Source organism: Osmerus mordax, chromosome 16 (assembly GCF_038355195.1).
Source record: "Osmerus mordax isolate fOsmMor3 chromosome 16, fOsmMor3.pri, whole genome shotgun sequence".
In the NCBI taxonomy this organism is placed as follows: domain Eukaryota; kingdom Metazoa; phylum Chordata; class Actinopteri; order Osmeriformes; family Osmeridae; genus Osmerus; species Osmerus mordax.
In genome coordinates this window covers 12,894,193-12,912,665 of record NC_090065.1, presented here as the reverse complement: position 1 = coordinate 12,912,665, position 18,473 = coordinate 12,894,193, and the positions used below count along the sequence as shown (strand labels likewise).

The window sequence follows — 18,473 nt, the reverse complement described above, 5'->3', positions numbered from 1 at the left end:
AGAATAAACTGAAAAGACAAAAAATACTTTATTGCACTGTGAAAGCAGCATATCATCTTTAATCTGAAACTATAGTTCTCATACCAAAAATTATCCATTCATCTGGAGTGAAGAAAATATGTAAACTTTCACATAACCCCCACCTAGCTATCAAGATTGTAAAAATACGTAGTGACAATTATCCCCAATCATCCACAAATAGACCATGGCTACTGCCATAACATACAATTCTAACATTCTTCTAGACTTGGCAATGGCTTAATAATTACTGACATAAAAGTGCTGTCTAAATCATTTTCTAGAAAAGGATCAGTCACAGGTACATCATCCATGATAAAAAAAAAAAGTGTCTGTGGCATCCTAAGGCAGTGTTGACGACAGCAGAACTAGGCCATCTGTTGAGAGGGGTCCAAAGCAATGGCACTGTATGTTCTTTAGTTGAGGCTTCTCTGATCTCCATCAAAAGAAAACATACTGTAATCTTCGTCTCCATGTCTTTGCCTGGCCCTGACCGGACTATCTCCACCCTGTGTGGTGTTTGACTCTTGCCAGCTCCCCCGCTTTGACTGGGATCTGGAGGAACTGTGGAAAAAGCCCAAACAAATGTTTGAGCAAATTACAAAGCAAATGTAATTTTGCAAGATCAGTCCTCACCCTAGCATTATGTGCTGTCAAATATATAATGTCAACAAGTACAAAGCTGCCTGGATCACATGGAATCAACAGCCTATGTTAAAACAAATAGAATAATGCTTACCACACTTCTTAAGGTCCACACTATATCCAACTCTAGCAGTGATGGAGCAGGGCCATCAGTGAGGTAACTCTTACCTGCTCTTAGGGATGAGGCGGAGTGTGCGGTACAGATCAGCTGTGGATGGCATGCCACTGCCATGCGGCACACCCTTTGGAGTGGAAAAAACAGCATACGTCTGTGATTTGGCCTGCTGGGCTGGAGTGGAGGGTAATCTCCTCATCTCTGGTTCACTGCCTATGGTGGGTAAGAGGCTTTGTAAACTAGCCACAAATACTGTACAGACACCAACCAACAACAAACGAATATACCATGACTAGATACTAGGTGACGCTTAACAGATCATAGTGAGGTTGAAATATAGTGCACCTGCATCACGTTTACGAAACCGATATACATTATATATACAGTATATTCATTCGTAAAAAGAAAATTATACAAAAATGTCAGAAGCAAAGTGACTCATCATCATTGTGACTTACGGATTGATAAGGCACTTTGGTTGTCAGACATAGAATGTCTCTTGCGGTCCACAAAAGGAGTCATGTTAAAAAACTGATTCTTCAGCCAAGAGGCACGATCCTCCTCAAAAGACTTTTTCTGTGGAACGCCATAGTGAGAAAGTAATTTCTTCACAATACTCAAATCAACTTCACAAAAATGTTCTTGTGTATTATACACACAACGTTTAATCTGTTGATAAACAAGTAGCAATACCTCATGGCCCAAGCGGATAGCAGCATCTGTAAAGCTCTTTCTCTCCCTCTCAAAGTTTCTCTTCTGCTCTTCAAAGAGCTTCCACTCCTCCTTGAGTCTCTCCTTCTCCTCCAGTGTGTAGCCGTCGTTCAGCACCGCAGCAGTCTCGTCGTCGTATGGAGAAAAGAGCTGTTGCTGCACACAGACACAACCAAGGTGCTTCATAACAGTCAAATTACATTTGGTAGCTGTACAGGAAACCTTACATCTCCTGGTCAAAGCCCTAACCTGTAAGAGCTGCTGCTGGGTCTGGATAAAGTCTTTGCACTGCTGCATCTCCAGTCTCATCCTCTCCATCTCCTCCTCGTGGATCTCTCTAGAGACGAGCTCTTCACCAGCACCCTGCTGAGACTGCACCAAGGACGCTGGGAAACAAACATCATTCTGTGGAACGTGGAGTAACAAAATGTGCTTCGAGAACATGTGAACGTGCCCTATTTGCTCCTTTTCCCTCAATGCGATCCGCGCTGCTGGAGAAGGACAGAGTGCAGTGGTGTACCTTGGCTGTCCAGTCTCTCCATGTGGCTCTTCAGTCTCCTCCACTGCTGGCGGATGCTGTTGGTGAGCTGCTCCCGAGCGTGCTCACACGACTGGTCCAGGGGTTCCCTGCTGGAGTCCCAAGCCATCTCCTCCTCCTTGTCCGAGTAGGCCTGAGAACGGTTCCACAACGCCAGATCATGAAGGTGAACGGATTCTTCCGAGCGTGTCCGCCAGTAGAGCAGCTGCGAGCGTTTACATTTACATTACATTTACATTTAGCAGACGCTCTTATCCAGAGCGACTTACAGTAAGTACAGGGACATTCCCCTGAGGCAAGTAGGGTGAAGTGCCTTGCCCAAGGACACAACATCAGTTGGCATGACCGGGAATCGAACTGGCAACCTTCGGATTACTAGCCCGATTCCCTCACCGCTCAGCCACCTGACTCGGCTCAGTTTACCTGCTCCAGACTGTCCTCGGCTCTGGCTCCCCTGGAGGGTTTCTTGGGGCTCAGGATGGACACCATCTCTTTCTTCATCTGCTGGAGCACTTTCTTCAGCTCGGCGTTCTCCAGCATCAGGACCCTCTGACGCTCCTCATACTCACTCAGCAGGGACTTGTACATCTCCCCCTCGTGTCTGCAATGGGAAGTTTACACAGGTTTATTCCATTTATACTCTTGAGTTTTCCTGTGGGTTTGTCCTTGTCTTCTTTCGGGGTCTTAGGTTTGTTTAGATATAGTTCTATGGGCATGTGAACCTGTCCGTGACAATGCTTGTAAAAAGGGCTAAACAAATCAGATTTGATTACACAAACGTAGAATGTAAGTATATTTTGATCAGTTGGATGAACGGTGAATGGCAAGGATGAAGTAATGTACAGGATGAAGCATTGTACCAACCTGGCCTCCATCTTTCCTGTCTTCCATTGGCTTCTTTTTCCATCAGACCGCCCCAAGTAGTTTAACACATCAATTGCTAGGTGTGGAATAGAAGACAATCCATAAAAGAAGCACATTTCTTTTATCTCTTAACTGACGAGAAGTCATTGAGTGCAACCATTCACACATTTTGTTGAAGATAATGCTGCAAACCTACTTATTTTCTTATCTCTTTTGTCCACCAGTAGCTGGCTTAGGCGTTCCTTAAGCTTGCTGGACTCTCTCTCCTTCCTCTTGGCATTGTGGCTGTACTGAGACGCACGGCTGGTGATGATAGCCTGAAGCTTCTGAACCTGATCCATGTGGTAGATATGGTTTAAAAGGTTTAGAAACGCTACCAGCTAGTGTGTTTGACGTCTTTTTAATTGTAATCTTGAATGGAGTAGTCACAAATGAGCAGTTTTACCTCTTCTTTCTCCGTTTTCAGGCAATTCTGCAAAGTCTTGATTTTGAGCTGTAGCTGCCTCTCTGTCTCGTGTAGTCCAGAATTCTCCCTTCTGGAGAACTCCAACTGATCCTGGAAGCAAATACAGATTAGTACGAAGCCCTGATAAGAGGCAGATATCAGAAACAGTCAATTCACTACATATACAAATAATTTAACATTAAATATAAAAACATTGACAAAACATTATATTTAATTAGGGACTGTGCTGAGCTGTAATGGTTGCAGTTCACAGTACTCATTTCAAACGTGAGTTGAGAGAAGAGGAGGCAGTGTCTGACAGTGGTGAGAGAGCCGACCTTGAGTCTGCAGTTGCTGATCTGAAGGTGTTGCAGGGTGCCGCTGATCTTGACCTGCTCTGTCTCCAGCTCCTGCAAGCAGAGCTGACTGCGGCGGTGCTTCTGCAGCAGCTCATACATGACGTTCAGGGCTGCCACGGTGCTCTGCCTGCCCGTCCCCTCCACTGAGCAGGCATCGTCGCACATCAAAGGGAGCCCCAGTGAGCTCATCTCCTGTGGAATCCAGGTGAAGGGGGTCAGTTTGATCGTTATCAACACATTCTTAATGTCCAAGTGTAAAAGGAAATCTCTTTAAAAGGGTTACAGGCCAGGTTCCAATTAGCAGCTAAAATAGGGAATCAATATAACAATAAGAAAACACATGCACCGTGCATGCAAAGTGTATGCATGATATCTTTAAGAGATGCTCTATAGCAATTAAAGGAAGACTTGCGGTACCTGATTTATGTAGGAGGTGCATTGGGAGACATTATCCTCAGTACAGAAGGCATTCAGGACATTGTAGGAGCTCTTGGACAGCGGCATGGAGGAGTGCATCTCAGGATGGTTGTTCTGCCTCGAGGGGGACATTGTTAGCCGAGATATCCTTGAGAGGTCATGGTGTTCTAAACAAAAGGGAAAAGAGAACAATGGTTTCCAGGCGTCTTCTCTTGTCAGCTAGGCTGAAATCATGGCTTTAAAACTAGGACACAAAAAGTGCTATCTAACACATTCTAAATATAGATTTTTTTTACATGAATATTAATCCACAAATCAAGTACCCGAAGTGCATCCATTACCTAAAGACGGCTCCATTATTTCTGTCGTCCACCAGTCTCCCATGTCAACCGAATGTCAGGACAGAGGAGAATTCATCAGGGAAAAATATATACAGCCTCCAGCAGATTGATGGCTTCTTCACTGGGACAAGGTCCTGAAATAGAGCAGCACACTATGACATAAGAGACAAATGCAGGATAATCTGGGTCGATTCTCCACTATCACGGGATTAAACGTCATATGTGGGCCAGTGGTAGACAGAATGGGGATGGGTAGGGGTGTTTAGGTTGGCTGCTAAAATGAAGCAATGGAAATAGCATTTTGTTAAAGCTGGGAAAAGCAATGTTTTCATGGGCTGAATGGTGTACAGACGATGTATTTTTTCAGAGGATGGTCTTAATGACTTTCTGGTTAAACAAGATGAACAACATTGTACCTTGCCACTCCCACTAAGCACAGGACTGTAATTCACATGTAAGGCCTCTTTAACACATTACATAAAGGGCTGAATATAGACTATACTGTGGGAAAACAGCCAGGACTGCACAGCAGTAAAGGATAGGTTACTAATCCACTTATTCAGACAGCTTGGTTCTTATCTGAACTGACTCTTGGCGCAATTTGTTTTGAAAGGCTACCGCATTGGTAGCCAACATTTTGCGAGTTTAGATATCCAAATGCTACATGATAATATGCTGGAAAACAAGGGTACCTAAGCAGCTAGTTCGCTACACTATCACCATTCTACAACTTTCTTGACCTAATTTACTCCGTCCCAAATACACGTAGCGTTATAGCATATGCATTGTATAAATATACATCCACTTGATAGCCAACTGTTAACTATAGAAGACAACATTAGCCTTGCTTAGCCCACATAACTCATGCTGGAACTGGAAAGTAGCTGTTTTGTCGGTGAGCGTTAAGTCAAGCAGTAGGCAGCTACAGTACTGTAGATTCGATCGAACTAATAGCCTAGTCTTCACGCTACTTACGTTAGCTAGCACAAGCTACTGTATCATGCTTAAAACATTGCTACTCACAAGTGAGTTGATCTCAATTTGATATTACCTCGTTGCAAAGCAGGTTTGCCACTAGACAACTAGCTATAGCTTGTCTTTATGTCGATCCAAGACCACAGTCTTGCGGGCACAGGTTGCTTTGAGTGATGTTTGAAGTAGACCTCTTTCTTGTATGAGAATGAACCTCACGGTCATTGGTGACTGCGTTGTCAAGCAACAAGTATCTGGCCGCTGCATTGGATATGCGCCGTTCACCTTTGGGTTTATGCAAATGAGGTCAGGTGCATTTGGCACGTTCCTGACCGGTTGCACACAGAATGAAGGTAATTTAGAGTTTATTCACGTTATTTTAAAGCATATTTTTTACAATTTTGTCTTATGTCATAATACTATAATATGTTTAGTGACATAATGTGTGAGCATAGATTGTTGACATCTTAAATCTGAAGCCGAAGCCGGGACAAAAACTCATTGTTATGGTTATGTAAGATCATGTAAGTTAACACCACAACAATTGCATTAATAACTGTAGTAATAATAATAAAGCCACACTCACCATGATCATAATAGTAACAACAAAACATTAAAGTGTGGGGGTGGGGTCAGGGGTCGCAAGTAGGAGTTTTATTCATTCATTTTTATTCATTCATTTTGTCCAGATATGATATCAAATGAATGGCCAGTGTCCAGAAGGCTGACATTTTATCCAGATATTCAGGACATTCAGGACATGCAAATCAAAGAAGAAGGCTCAAATCTTGTCCAGAAGGCACTTTTCACCTTCCATAGAAACTTAAAATCTTATCTGGTATAGCCGTTTTTGGGGGTAATAATTCAAATGGCAATTGCCATTTAAATTGAGGATTGCGATGTTACTTTGCACATTGAATTGCCAATAGAAAAATCCATTATTATTTGAATAAAGAGTCCAAAAACCTGTGGCAATTTATTGAGCTTTCATTTAAATTTGTATTCAAAATAATTCAAACTGAATTAAGGATTGTGTTGTCACTTGCCAATTGAAAAATGCATTTCCATTTCAATAAAGATTTGATACACCACCTAAAAACATTACATAAATTCAATATGTACAGCAAAACGACACAGATGTATTTTATCATTTTTAGTCTCTTCTGTGTTCCCACAGCAAATCTATGACGTTCAGTAACCTGGTGGCTAGTATCAAAACCATGACATAGGATTAAATACCTTGTGCAATACATAAAATATGTTGTACAAGCATGCATGCGCACATCAGTGCATTATCCATTAGAGCATTACAATTCATCCCAAACAGCTGCAGAGGAAGCAGGATGGAGGCTCCATGTCAGTCTTGTATCGCCCAGAATCAGGATGATCTCTGCACTTTATCATGAAGGTGTTTAGCTGGGACTCAGGTTTCTTGTCCTGCTGGGGATGTTGAAAACAACGGATACACTTTTCAAGGTTTACTGAAGCTTTTAAAATAGTTGATGATAAATATAAGTACCAGCACCAACCTTGATGGTCTCATATGTGTCTTGGATGAGTGCGATGAACAGACTAAGCACCATGTAGATGAATAGGGAGACAAAAGTGTAGATGTAGAGCCTGCTGAACAGCCACACTATACTGCTCTTTGCCCTCATCATCTCAAAGGTGGAGTATATGCCATCCCCATTCATAAGAGAAAACAGGCATTCGATCACCTTGTCAAAGGTCCGGAACTAGGGTTACATTTGTCATTGCAAACGAGAGAGAAAGAGAGATGGTTGTGAAAAATCCACTTGATGGATTGTGAAATGTCATGAACTCAAATAATGAACACAGGAAGTTGATCTACCCCTCACTTTCTCATGGTAAGGTCCCAACACAATCCAGCCACAGAAGCAGTAGCCCAGGTAGATAATGGCAGCACAGCATGAGAAGCGGATCACATTTGGGAAAGATGCCCTCAGGGTCAGGATTAAGATCTGGAGAGGAACAAGGAACTATCCATCAATGTTTTTGTCTTTTTTACGCTGTGTGTTATTCCATTTTATACCAGGTGTGTGTTATCTTGCTATTACTGACTGTCCATGTATACAAAAGTAGTGTTCAAATCTGATGCACAGATCAACAACACACTCAAATCATATATTTGCCATCAGATATTAATTTGCATAAGGTACATATAAATCCAAACATTGTATTTCTTGTAGAAACCCAGGTAGCGAATTACTCCAATCCAGGTTAGCATTGTGGCTATTCCCAGCACAATACTGCAAACATCATAGATGATTAAATCCTGAAAATAAAAATGAATAAAACACTTAGTTATTGAGATAAGTGATACCCCATACACTAAAAGTATAACTCAAAATTTTGAGTTTAACCTTGGTCTGTATCGCTATCTTGAGGGCAGAGCCAATAATGGATAGTGTATCACTGATGATGATCATAATATACCAGCCATTGACAAACTGCATTCGATCTGACCAAGACACGGTTTTCCTGTAAAATGTTTGGAAAAAGTGTGTGTACTCCTGAAAATAAAAAAATGCAAAAGATGCAAATAATTACAAATGTAATCAGTAAAACTTGATCGTTGGCATAAATATAATGCTGTTTGAGAAGTGCATGTATTTACCGTCTCTATGCAGTGAACGTACTGTATAAAATGGATAACACTGTCTTCCTGACTTACAAACTGGAGTTGAATTCCATTGATCACTGAGCGTGTGCACAAGAGCAGAGAGATGAGGCAGGACAGAATGACGAGGGTATCCAAAAGCAGGACATGGTGATGGTCCTTCCCAGCTACACAAATCAAACAGAAAAAGACATATCACCAAATTTCCAATATAAGCAGTTTGATTGAAAAAGAAGAACTGTGAACAATCATTATGGATTTCCACTGAGAACTATGGTCAGAAGTGACTGGATGTGTGCCCCCTTCTGGCATTGAGGAGTATATCAAGGACACATTAATGTAGAAAGCGGAGGGTGAATAACTCTCCAAATACCACAGGACTAGTATAATTTAGGACATTTATAGACAAAGCAATGTTTACAAAACAAAAAGTATTGTTACGATAGAAGGCTACTTACAAGTGCCGGCAACAGTCCAGTTCTTACATGCATTGATTTCAACATTATTTTCAAAGTGGATCTTTATTTTTCCACTATGTGCGCTGTTGTCAAACATTATCTACAGAGAAATACAACAGAGACCCATAACATTGTCAGAACAAAATGATTTAACATTCTGGTATACTGGCTTGCTAGATTTTGATACATCAACCATGTGGAGAAGTGACTTTTTTCTTTTGTTGAATAGCAGGGAGGGTTTCTCTGCATCCTGCCACCCACCATAATTCTGAAGTTGTAACAGTCTGGAAGCTCATGGTGACTCACTGTCTGTAGGTTGATGGCTTTTAGAGTGAGGTAGACTTTTATGGAGACCAACCTGGGACAGAGACAATATTCACTTTCTACAAGGCAATGAATGACTTGAGAGCTGAGGAAGTCATGAATCTACAAATCACCTTTGAAAATCCAGAGAAAAGTTCATGTCATTCTGAAATGTCCACATAGGGTAAATGGTAATACATTCTGTGGAGATAAAAAAAAAAGACAAGTCGTTCTGAAATTGCAAAATGCATAGGTTTCTGTAGTTGTGGCTGGTTGGTCTACTGGGTTTGGATAAAAACAGATACCCAGACTTCCTGTTTTACTGTTGGAGTGAACCACCAATGTGATTATTTTCCATGAGCAGCATGAAACAAATTCCCCATGAATACCACTCATGCTCCAACGCAACATTAAACAGTCTAGAGACTTCCAGCTGTGTGGGTGCTCAGCAGTATATCTGTGTATTTAGGATAAACATTCAGCTGAAGTTTCTCGGGTGAGTAAGACATCTAGAATGGATTACACTATGCATATAATCTATTTTCCACACCAAGACAATTGATATCAGTGCATTGTGTTGTAATGCAGTGACCCTAATTACCTGTCTCAATACATGGATCAAGGTTGAATGTTTCGTTGCCTGGGGAAATGCTTCCATTCTTGTAGAAGTCTTGACAGAGGGACAGAGGGGTGTTCACCCCATCATTCTTCTCATATGCTTGGCTTCCAGGTATCAGGTTTTGCAGATGTGTGTACTAAAAATGACAAGGTGACAGGAAGTATATATTCCATGAAATACAAATCCAATCTATATAAAAATACGGCATTTAATAAAAAGAAGAAACATCAGGGTACTGAACAATCAACAAAAATAATTACTATAGCAACAGAGTTACGGTGAATCTTTTGAACACTTTCCACTTGTCCACTAATGGTAGGATACTTAATTTCTCTCTCTGCACTCATTTACAGACATGTAGTTTATTCAAGATAACCACGTTTATCACTAAAACACATAATTTCAAGTGATATTCAAGACATACTATACCCTATCAACGATGTGATATATGTGGTCATAGACATCTGCTTTTGTGTAAACTGAATATTTGTCCAATCTTTGGTCCTTGTAGCCTTTCAGGAACAAATGTTTGAATGCCTTCAGGTTTTCCTCCTTGAAGGTAACCATCATCTCATTGCTCAGTCCGAAAGAGACTAACTGTAGAACAAAAGTGTATGTGTGTCAATTTGAATGAAGCTTGACTTGACATAAATCATTTGCAGTTTACAGTATCAAATCAATTCAGATTTTATTTGGATAGCCCTTTTTCAATGGAATGTCACAACAGGCTTCACATATGCCCATAGAACTGCACCTCAACCAACATAAACCCTCAATGATAGATATAAAGTTTGATTTGAATCACAGCAGACTAATAGCAAGGATTCAAGCCGTTTACAGTATATCCTACCTGTGCTGTGATGATTGCAATTTTTAGAATCTGTAACGTCAGTTTCCATGGTTTCCGCCCCCTGGCTCTGTATTTCTCACACGGGTTCATAAAGAAGTACTTTAGCCTCCTCCTGAAATCCTCCATTACCTGGCAGTCGGGACTCTGCTTAGCAGTGTTACATTCAGTGTGGCCCTCTGGGCACTGTACCCCTGGCCCTATAGCCACCAGCGGTTCCACTTCCTCCATCTGTACTTGTGAATCCTTCAAAAGAAGAGAAGCATTTCTGAGAATAAGTCACCTCAAAAAACGAGGAAAGAGAAGGGAAGGTATAGTGGAATGGTTTATTAGCCTGCTCCCTTGTCAGTCCCATCATGAAAACTTCACCATGTTCATCATTTCCATGATGACCAGAAAACAGGAGGTGGATGAGTCAGTAACATTGTTTTATCATTCACTCAACAAGGATAAAGACAGTGTGATGTCTGGATTTGAGCAGTGATCGTGTGGTGTTCAGCAGTGTTATACAGTATTGTATAAAATAATTAAGTTGGAAGAATTATTCTTTCATTGCTGCTTTCTAGATACAGTCAATTTCTGTGAAAACATGTTCCATGTGTGCTATGAGTAGAATACTTCTAACCATGCAATGCATTCTGATCTTTATCAAACAGGTTAAACCACATGTATTGACTAACACTTTACAAGATGCTTAGATCTACAGAAAATACTTTGGACTACATTCATGTAAATTAACATAAACCTACTTTGAAAAATATGGATTACAATGCTGCTTCTGTTCAGATACATGTTTATGTACCGCCTTCCACCCATTTAGAAATTAAAATGAAAGTTTATTTTAAATAAATAATTAATATACCAAGTGTAGCTCAACATATGCAACATCATATACTCTGCCAGTCAGTTCTGCCAATTTCCTGTAAATTATCAAGTGTCACTAACATTATCATCAAATGGTGCTCGTAAACCTACCTTCACGACAGCCTCACACAGCAGCTTGTGTAATTGTCGTTGACTTTCACTGTTGTCTGTTAACATCAGGCAGAGCAGTCACAAAAGTGTCAGACTGCTCTTCAGTCACTGACAGTCATTCTTGTACTTCCAGTTTTTCCTTAACAAAAATTCCAAAGTGGCACCAATGTTTGTTGTTTTGAGTGATTAGTTTTAAATACTGGTCATGAAATCACAAAAATATTGGATTCTTATATTATTTTTATCTCAGTAAAATGTACCATAATTTAGAAGTAAAAATTACAACAGTTACAAAGATACACTGGATAATGAAAGATGAATATAAGGACAGACACTGCACCACATTATATTCATGCACTATTCACATTTCTAAGATCTTATTGACAACTATTCCCACAACCAATAGTAAGAAAACAAATCTGTAAACACTAGGAGGTTCAGATTGCCACCATTTGGGGATTGTTACTGTAGTTCTTAATGTTGTTCGATATGTAGTTATACATATATATACACACATATCTCTCTGCACCATTTTCTACACCGTACAGTAGCTGCCATGATGTTGCATGTTTAATGCCAGTAAACCAGTCACACATTCTTCTTTTTAAAAACAGTGGCGCAACAACTAAGAATGAGTGTGACAATCAGTCTTTCTGTTCAGTAATGTATACAAATCTGACTTTTAATGAGTAGCGGAGGTGTGTGGTACATACATAAAACTATGCTGTGTAATGACCCATTGTATCCCCCACGCAAATTTTAGGCAAACAAACTGTTACACATGTGTGTGTGTGTGTGTGTGTGTGTGTTTGTGTGTGTGTGTGAAAGAGAGAGATCGAGAGAAATTGTGGAGCCTCACTGCGAATTATATGATTGGTATGGAGAGATGTCCCTGTGTGGAGTGAGGGAGCGTGAGCGCAAGGGCTGGAAGTTGGCATCTCCTGCACTGCTTGTGCTCTGTGCCCCAGCATCCATGCTAGCAGAGGGCTCAGCCAACAGCTCCTCTGGCAGGGGGGGAGCCCCTGGGTCTCCAGGTCTGGGTAGGCTGGACGAGGCCGTAGATGAGGACACTGTCACGCTGCCCCCTCCCATGGATGAAGAGTCCGCTCGACTTGATGCAGAGGGCAGCTTGAGGGATCCTGTAGCATCTGATGTGGAGGCGCTCCCTTCACCTTCGGGGTGGAATAGCATAGTCGATGGCAGGTTTGATTCATATGACAATGTCCTGGAGAGGTCATTGGACACCCCTTTCATTGGAAGGTAACCAGATGAGGAACTGGAGGCAGACGCTGAAAGACAGGCGTTGGAAATTATTATTACGTTTATAGTCAGGGTTTCATCCAATATTTTGCAAGTCATAAAAAAATGTCCATGCCAAACAAGTAGTACCTCTCAGAGCTTCTATCCTCTCATTCTTCACTTTCTGCACCTCATCAGTAATCTTGGTGATGATGTGGTTGAGGGAGCGACAGAGTTGGATGGACTCAATGAGGGTGTCCAAGCCCCGGGGGTTCTCAGCCAGGAAGTCCAACAGCATACCCGTCTTCTTTCTCTGCGTGCTCCGACAGTAGATCTCTTCTGTATCATCCCGTGTCAGGATCCTGCGGGCGCGTAGGTAGTCAAAGTGGCGATCAGCAATGATCTTGTCGCAGAGGTAGGGCCGCAGCCTGATCAGCACCTGGAAGAGGAGTTTGTGTTGGGTGTTAAACATTTTGCTGTATGTCAACTTATATCTGAAAAGGACTTCTGTTGTAAGAGTGTAGCTTTCTGGGAATGTAGCTTGTTGGTTACAAGATTTATACATCATTATTTTGTGCCTGTTATTAGCTATGAACCATTGAAACTGACAATGAGAAAGAAATGTAGGCCACTTCATCCAACGAAAAAACACTAAAGCAAAGGAAACTAATGTATTTACAGGATAACGTTAGCGTATTGGTAAAGGGTGTGGTGAGCTACTTTCACTTCTCAATTTAAAAAACAAATATTCTATCACAATAACCCCATGTAACATGTATACGTTGACAACAGTTGGCATTCATTTAATTACTTACTTCCTTTTTAATTTCGGACATTTCATCCTCTGTCAGGGGAGGAGTATCCATATCTACTCTACCTACTTACGTATCAGATTCGTTTTCCGAGCATGTACCGCACTCTCAATATATCATCAAACTATTTTTTTTACACAAACAGTACACTCTCCAAACTAAAGATGTCTAATCAGTTTCGTCTCTTTCAGATGTACTTGTTAAAATGCGGATACGCCAATATCAACGTTTTGTCTTTAGTTAAACAGGCTCTGGTTTTGTTCAAATACGGAACCGTGGACTTCCTGATTCCACAAAGAGTTTACGTAAGTCTGCAAACTATGACACGTTTCAGTTCATGATTCATTCCCAACATTCACAAGTCATTGCAGCAAGCTTTCCAAAGTTGACAATAAATGTAGTTTTTTCACACTATTGCAAATTTTCAAACTATGTTGTTTTTAGTGCAATAGAATCATGCACCTAAACATTTTAGTTTAAAGTTTATTGACAATGTAACAAGCAGGGGGCGTTGTTAGACCATTTTACTGGGGCACGTGCCCCAGTATAAATCTGTTGTGCCCCAGTAAAATCAAAAGTTTGAGTTATAAAAATGTAATTTATTCGTAAGTGCATTCATTTAGATTGATAATCCCGGAAAAAATTAACAGAGTATCCCAATCAACGCTTGAAAAATCAAAGCAGTTTAACCGAAAACACAAACCGATGCCTGCAGAATTCCATGTCAGCGCGCTCTTCTGAGCTTGCCAAATAGCCACTGCAGCAGTCACACTGAAGTCCAGGTGTTGCACACAAGTCAGAATTGAGAAAGGCTAAGAAAACATTACAAAACTAAAGAAAGTTTCTAAATGATAGGCCTACCGATCATCATATTTTGAGTAAAACATAAAAACTATATTACACGAAGCTTAAAACAACTCTAGGCCCTATTTGCGCTCAAATGAATTTGCACTCTTGCATTAAATATTGATGCCCCTGCCGAAGTACTTGCGTCCCTGAACTGTTGTATAGTGGGTTAAGCAAGGGGAGTTTCTATAGGCTATAGTTCATTGTGCGCAGCAAGCTTGGAAAAAAAAAGGATATGAATAGGGGCCTGTGACCCAGTAGGCCTAGAGTTTTATGTCTAACAACGCCTCTGGTAACAAGGATGCTATGAGTATCAATTGAATGCACACTGCTGTTTGAACACACAAGCAATAGAGTATTGATTAAAAAAAATACATACAAGGTGAACTGAATGAGACATTCCAGAGAACAGTAAAAAAAAGCCTTCTTGATTTTCAATTGTCTTTAATCACGGTATTACAGGTAGTCATTGACAATTTCCACTCCCGGGGTGATTGTCATGGTATCAGGTGTCAAGATATGAGCTGCTCTCTCTGTTTCCCAGCCTCTGTAATTGAATATAATACCAGGATGAAACCCTGGGTAATGACACGTTACATAACAACCTTTTTGAATCCCCCCATTAAACACTAGATTGACCAAACAATGTGGAATGGGTGCCGCAGCAACATGAGAGCAGGGAATCCCCTTAGTCTTGCCAAATACTTTTGATGAGGGTGCAGCAATATTTCTAACTGGGATCATACGAAATGACAATCTGGCAGAGATTATGTTTGACTGTGTTTGGCTTAGTCATTTTGATCTGTTAAACCAGAGACATGTCAAACTGAAGTTCTTGACCAGTTGGGAATGTCACACAAAAGAATTATACGCACTGATTAGTGAGTAATTGAAAGTACTCAACATTGCAATATGTTATCTTTGAAGTTGGCCGGGTTATGTTAGTGATGTAAAACCTAGGGTCATGTCATTAGGATGTAATAAAAACAAATGTTCCTTTGTGTATGGAAGTGGTGGGCTTATACCATCCCCTAGACTTTGCCAATCCAGCCACCTGTTGCCTTCACTGTTTCCATTACCTAACATGGTTCTGCAAATTCTTCTCTAGTGCATCTTTAAGGGAAAACGCTTCACTCCAAACCACAAAAAGTCAGCGATTTCCAGGTATAGAGGATTATAAGTAACAAATAGAGCATATTAAGTCTGCTATTCAGCTGTCTGTGCTGGCATGACTCTTGGGGCCCATGTTAAACCAGAGACAAAAGTAATGTCAACCAAAACAAACTTACCTATTCATGCAACTCATCCTAAATCAAAGGAAACCGTAAATGGGTGGAAATCCTTTTGGGCAATACATTCTCTTCTTTCATGTTAGTAAAACAGTACTTTTATGTGGTCTCTCCATAAAACAACCACATAGTTCTTAAATATAATATTATTTCAGGCCTTTAGAAAACATTAAATTATCTCTTTGTTTCTTTCCCTAATCCAGATTTTCTCTTTCTTATTGAACAAAGAAATCCATGGTCGGCAACGTTTCATATAGTTTCATATTCCACAACTACATTTTGTTTAAAGATATTCTGGTTAAACAAAAATCCACCCACTGATATATGTAACACCCAAATAGTATAGAATCTAGTTTAGATTCACATACACATTTTTACCACAGGCTATATGAGCAACACTAACTTGGTGCCATAGCAAGCTGCTATTGAAATGTTCATCTTTTGTTTTAATATTTACATAATACCAGTGTTCTAATGGTTTTAGATTCTCGTCTTGGCCATACATTCTTTTTGGCCGTCACACAACGTGCAGTGGCAATTCTAGTTTTTTGACTGGGGTAGCCAAAGAGGAGCCCTGATTCATTCAAGGGTTGCATGAGGTTAACGCAACATCCATAATAACAGAACTAGGCGCATAAAGATGCGCCTAGTAAAATGGCCAAGAGTTAACATAATACTTTTGCTCACTGCACTAGGCTACAGGGTGGATACTAAATGTATTTTTTTTATTTTGAATGACTGCAATTACATTCCTGGCATAGTTTGAAACAGTCAGCTGTAGACACACGTCAGTTCTCTGTCAGTTTTGGCAAGGCTATAAAACAGGAGAGGGGGACACCCTAGTATAGTACTCGAGCTAATAAAAGACAAGATCTTTTAGTTTACCAGAAAGTACGTTCGCGTCAGATAAGGTTTACTTTAAAGCAGCATCTACGTAAGAATGTTGGTCTTGTTTCTAACTTTCTGCGCGAGTTTAAATTTGGTGAGATATTTTGCTAGTTCTCTTATGGTGCGATGTTTTTTTGTGTGACTTTTTGCTGACTGTCCTTTTTATATTAATGAATGTCTGAAGACCAATGTCTGGAGTCCATTAACCGTTCAAAATAATCAGTCGGATATTTTTTCTTATTTTAGGTTTCGTCCTCCTGCCCTGCTCGGTGTTCATGTCTCCGTGGTTCCCCCAGGTGTGCTCTCGGTGTCAGCGTTGTGCGAGACGATTGTGGCTGCTGCAAAGTTTGCGCGCGCCAGCTCAATGAAGACTGTAGCCATGCGGCAGCATGCGACCATACCAAGGGACTGGAGTGCAACTTCGGTTCTGGTCGGGGCGCAGTTAAAGGCATATGTCGAGGTGTGACACTGTATTAATTGTATAGGATGTATTGCAAAATTCCTAGGTTTAAAAATATCTAGGTTTAGGGTGTACAAGTTGCTATCTATTAATGAAAAGGTGGGTTTTAACTGTTTTCAAACGTCCGAATCGTTTATTAATTTAGCTGTAATCTAACTACACTATTAACTGCCCTGATGTTTATGATTAAGCATTGTATTTGATTTTATTCAGGGATGATTTTAGGGTGATACTTTTGGGCATGGCAGTCAGGCATTTGTTTGTTAATACAGGTTTGTGGTCTGCCCAACATTAATTCTACACTGAACACACATGCTTATTTTCTTTTCTTTCCAAAAGCAAAATCAACGGGAAGGCCCTGTGAGTATGACAATAAAATCTACCAGAATGGGGAGATTTTCCGTCCAAACTGCAAGCACCAGTGTACATGTATAGATGGTGCCGTGGGGTGCAGTTCCCTTTGCCCTCTGGAGCTAGCCTTGCCCAAACTGGGCTGTAGCAAACCTAGGCTGGTGAAGGTGGCTGGTCACTGCTGTCAGAAGCTGGTCTGCCCTGAGGAAAGCAAAGCAGCAGGATCTGTGATCAAGAAGCTAAAAATGGTACATGAACATTCTGAAGATGACCTCACCATTAGGAATGAATTGGTGTCTGGAGTCAGAGGAGGTGTACTCAAGTCATTGCCTGGTAAGTGGCTCCTTCAGTCCAAACAAATGCAACAGATATTCAGTGTTATGATGTAAAGCCACACTAATTGCTAGAGCATAGTGTTCAGACTGTCAACGGATAGTCAAGTATTCAACATAATCTTTTTGCCAAAGTTTTTGTAATACCAAATCAATATTGATGTGTCATCTTGCCACCAAATCCCTCCTTCTCCTAGTTTTTAAGAGTCAGCCAAAGAGTCGCCTGTCATCAAGGAGGAAATGTGTGCCACAAACCACTGCTTGGTCCCCTTGCTCCAAGTCCTGTGGCCCTGGGGTATCCTTCAGACTCACCAACAATAATAATCAGTGCAAGCTGTTAAAAGAGACTCGTCTCTGTGAAGTCCACCCATGCTTTCAGCCTACAGCCTCAAGCTTGAAGGTAGGCTGTGTACCACAGAAAGAAATTACAAAATAATCAGATTTGACTATCCATTTCTTCTTACATTACATACATAAATTGAAACTATCATGTGTACCACAATTCATATCATTTTCCATCCATACTGCCTTTTCCTGACAATGTTTAATAATATTATTCTTGTTCTTCCCAAATCAACAGCGCGGTAAGAAGTGTAGCGCCATGGAAAAGGCTAGCCTGCCTGTAAAGTTCACCTACGCAGGCTGCCGCAGCTTGAAGATGTTCCGTCCCAGGTACTGTGGGTCTTGTCTGGATGGTCACTGCTGCAGACCCAAGAAGACCCAGACGGTGCCAATCCGCTTCAGCTGTGACGATGGACAGACCTTCAGCAAGAACGTCATGATAATCCAGTCTTGCAAGTGTGACATCAGCTGCTCCCACAGCAGCACAGAACCATCCGTTGTCTTCAGGTTTTTTAATGGTGTCCACAAGCTCCTTGATTAATGGCATAAGGTAGAGAAGTGTGTAAGGGTGTATGGTTGTGTGTGTGTGTGTAATCGAAATCAAGGATTTTATGTGCACTAATGGTGGAGATATTAGAGATGATAG

At 40.9% G+C, this 18,473-nt stretch overlaps 4 protein-coding genes across 6 annotated transcripts; 1 reads left to right on the top strand and 3 right to left on the bottom strand.

Moving 5' to 3' along the window:
• Positions 1-9: 9 nt before the first annotated feature.
• ssx2ipa (synovial sarcoma, X breakpoint 2 interacting protein a) lies at positions 10-5,634 on the bottom strand. 2 transcript variants are annotated; one of them, XM_067253551.1, is made up of 14 exons: positions 5,505-5,634; positions 4,454-4,587; positions 4,113-4,279; positions 3,675-3,887; positions 3,337-3,447; positions 3,088-3,223; positions 2,892-2,967; positions 2,451-2,628; positions 2,010-2,160; positions 1,739-1,875; positions 1,472-1,645; positions 1,237-1,354; positions 832-991; positions 10-582 (listed from the first exon to the last, which is right to left on the bottom strand). In XM_067253551.1, exons 2-14 carry the CDS (start codon positions 4,494-4,496, stop codon positions 435-437), a joined length of 1,812 nt encoding a protein of 603 aa, XP_067109652.1. In that variant the 5' UTR covers positions 4,497-4,587; positions 5,505-5,634; the 3' UTR covers positions 10-434. The 2 variants fall into 2 exon arrangements, with proteins under 2 accessions (XP_067109652.1, XP_067109653.1); XM_067253552.1 differs by having other exon boundaries at positions 5,477-5,607.
• Positions 5,635-6,118: 484 nt separating this feature from the next.
• mcoln3a (mucolipin TRP cation channel 3a) lies at positions 6,119-11,466 on the bottom strand. 2 transcript variants are annotated; one of them, XM_067253543.1, is made up of 13 exons: positions 11,269-11,466; positions 10,297-10,539; positions 9,876-10,043; positions 9,429-9,582; positions 8,962-9,028; positions 8,786-8,882; positions 8,525-8,624; positions 8,121-8,233; positions 7,810-7,959; positions 7,620-7,721; positions 7,285-7,407; positions 6,955-7,161; positions 6,119-6,862 (listed from the first exon to the last, which is right to left on the bottom strand). In XM_067253543.1, exons 1-13 carry the CDS (start codon positions 11,332-11,334, stop codon positions 6,740-6,742), a joined length of 1,713 nt encoding a protein of 570 aa, XP_067109644.1. In that variant the 5' UTR covers positions 11,335-11,466; the 3' UTR covers positions 6,119-6,739. The 2 variants fall into 2 exon arrangements, with proteins under 2 accessions (XP_067109644.1, XP_067109643.1); XM_067253542.1 differs by having other exon boundaries at positions 6,122-6,865.
• Positions 11,467-11,476: 10 nt separating this feature from the next.
• On the bottom strand, positions 11,477-13,580 carry bcl10 (BCL10 immune signaling adaptor). The gene is made up of 3 exons (XM_067253544.1): positions 13,323-13,580; positions 12,658-12,946; positions 11,477-12,557 (listed from the first exon to the last, which is right to left on the bottom strand). The coding sequence occupies exons 1-3, from the start codon at positions 13,371-13,373 to the stop codon at positions 12,124-12,126; spliced, it is 774 nt and encodes a 257-aa protein (XP_067109645.1). The 5' UTR covers positions 13,374-13,580; the 3' UTR covers positions 11,477-12,123.
• A 2,814-nt stretch (positions 13,581-16,394) lies between these two features.
• LOC136959239 (CCN family member 1-like) lies at positions 16,395-18,368 on the top strand. Its single transcript, XM_067253512.1, has 5 exons — positions 16,395-16,436; positions 16,589-16,802; positions 17,142-17,486; positions 17,683-17,885; positions 18,066-18,368. Exons 1-5 carry the CDS (start codon positions 16,395-16,397, stop codon positions 18,366-18,368), a joined length of 1,107 nt encoding a protein of 368 aa, XP_067109613.1.
• Positions 18,369-18,473: the final 105 nt, after the last annotated feature.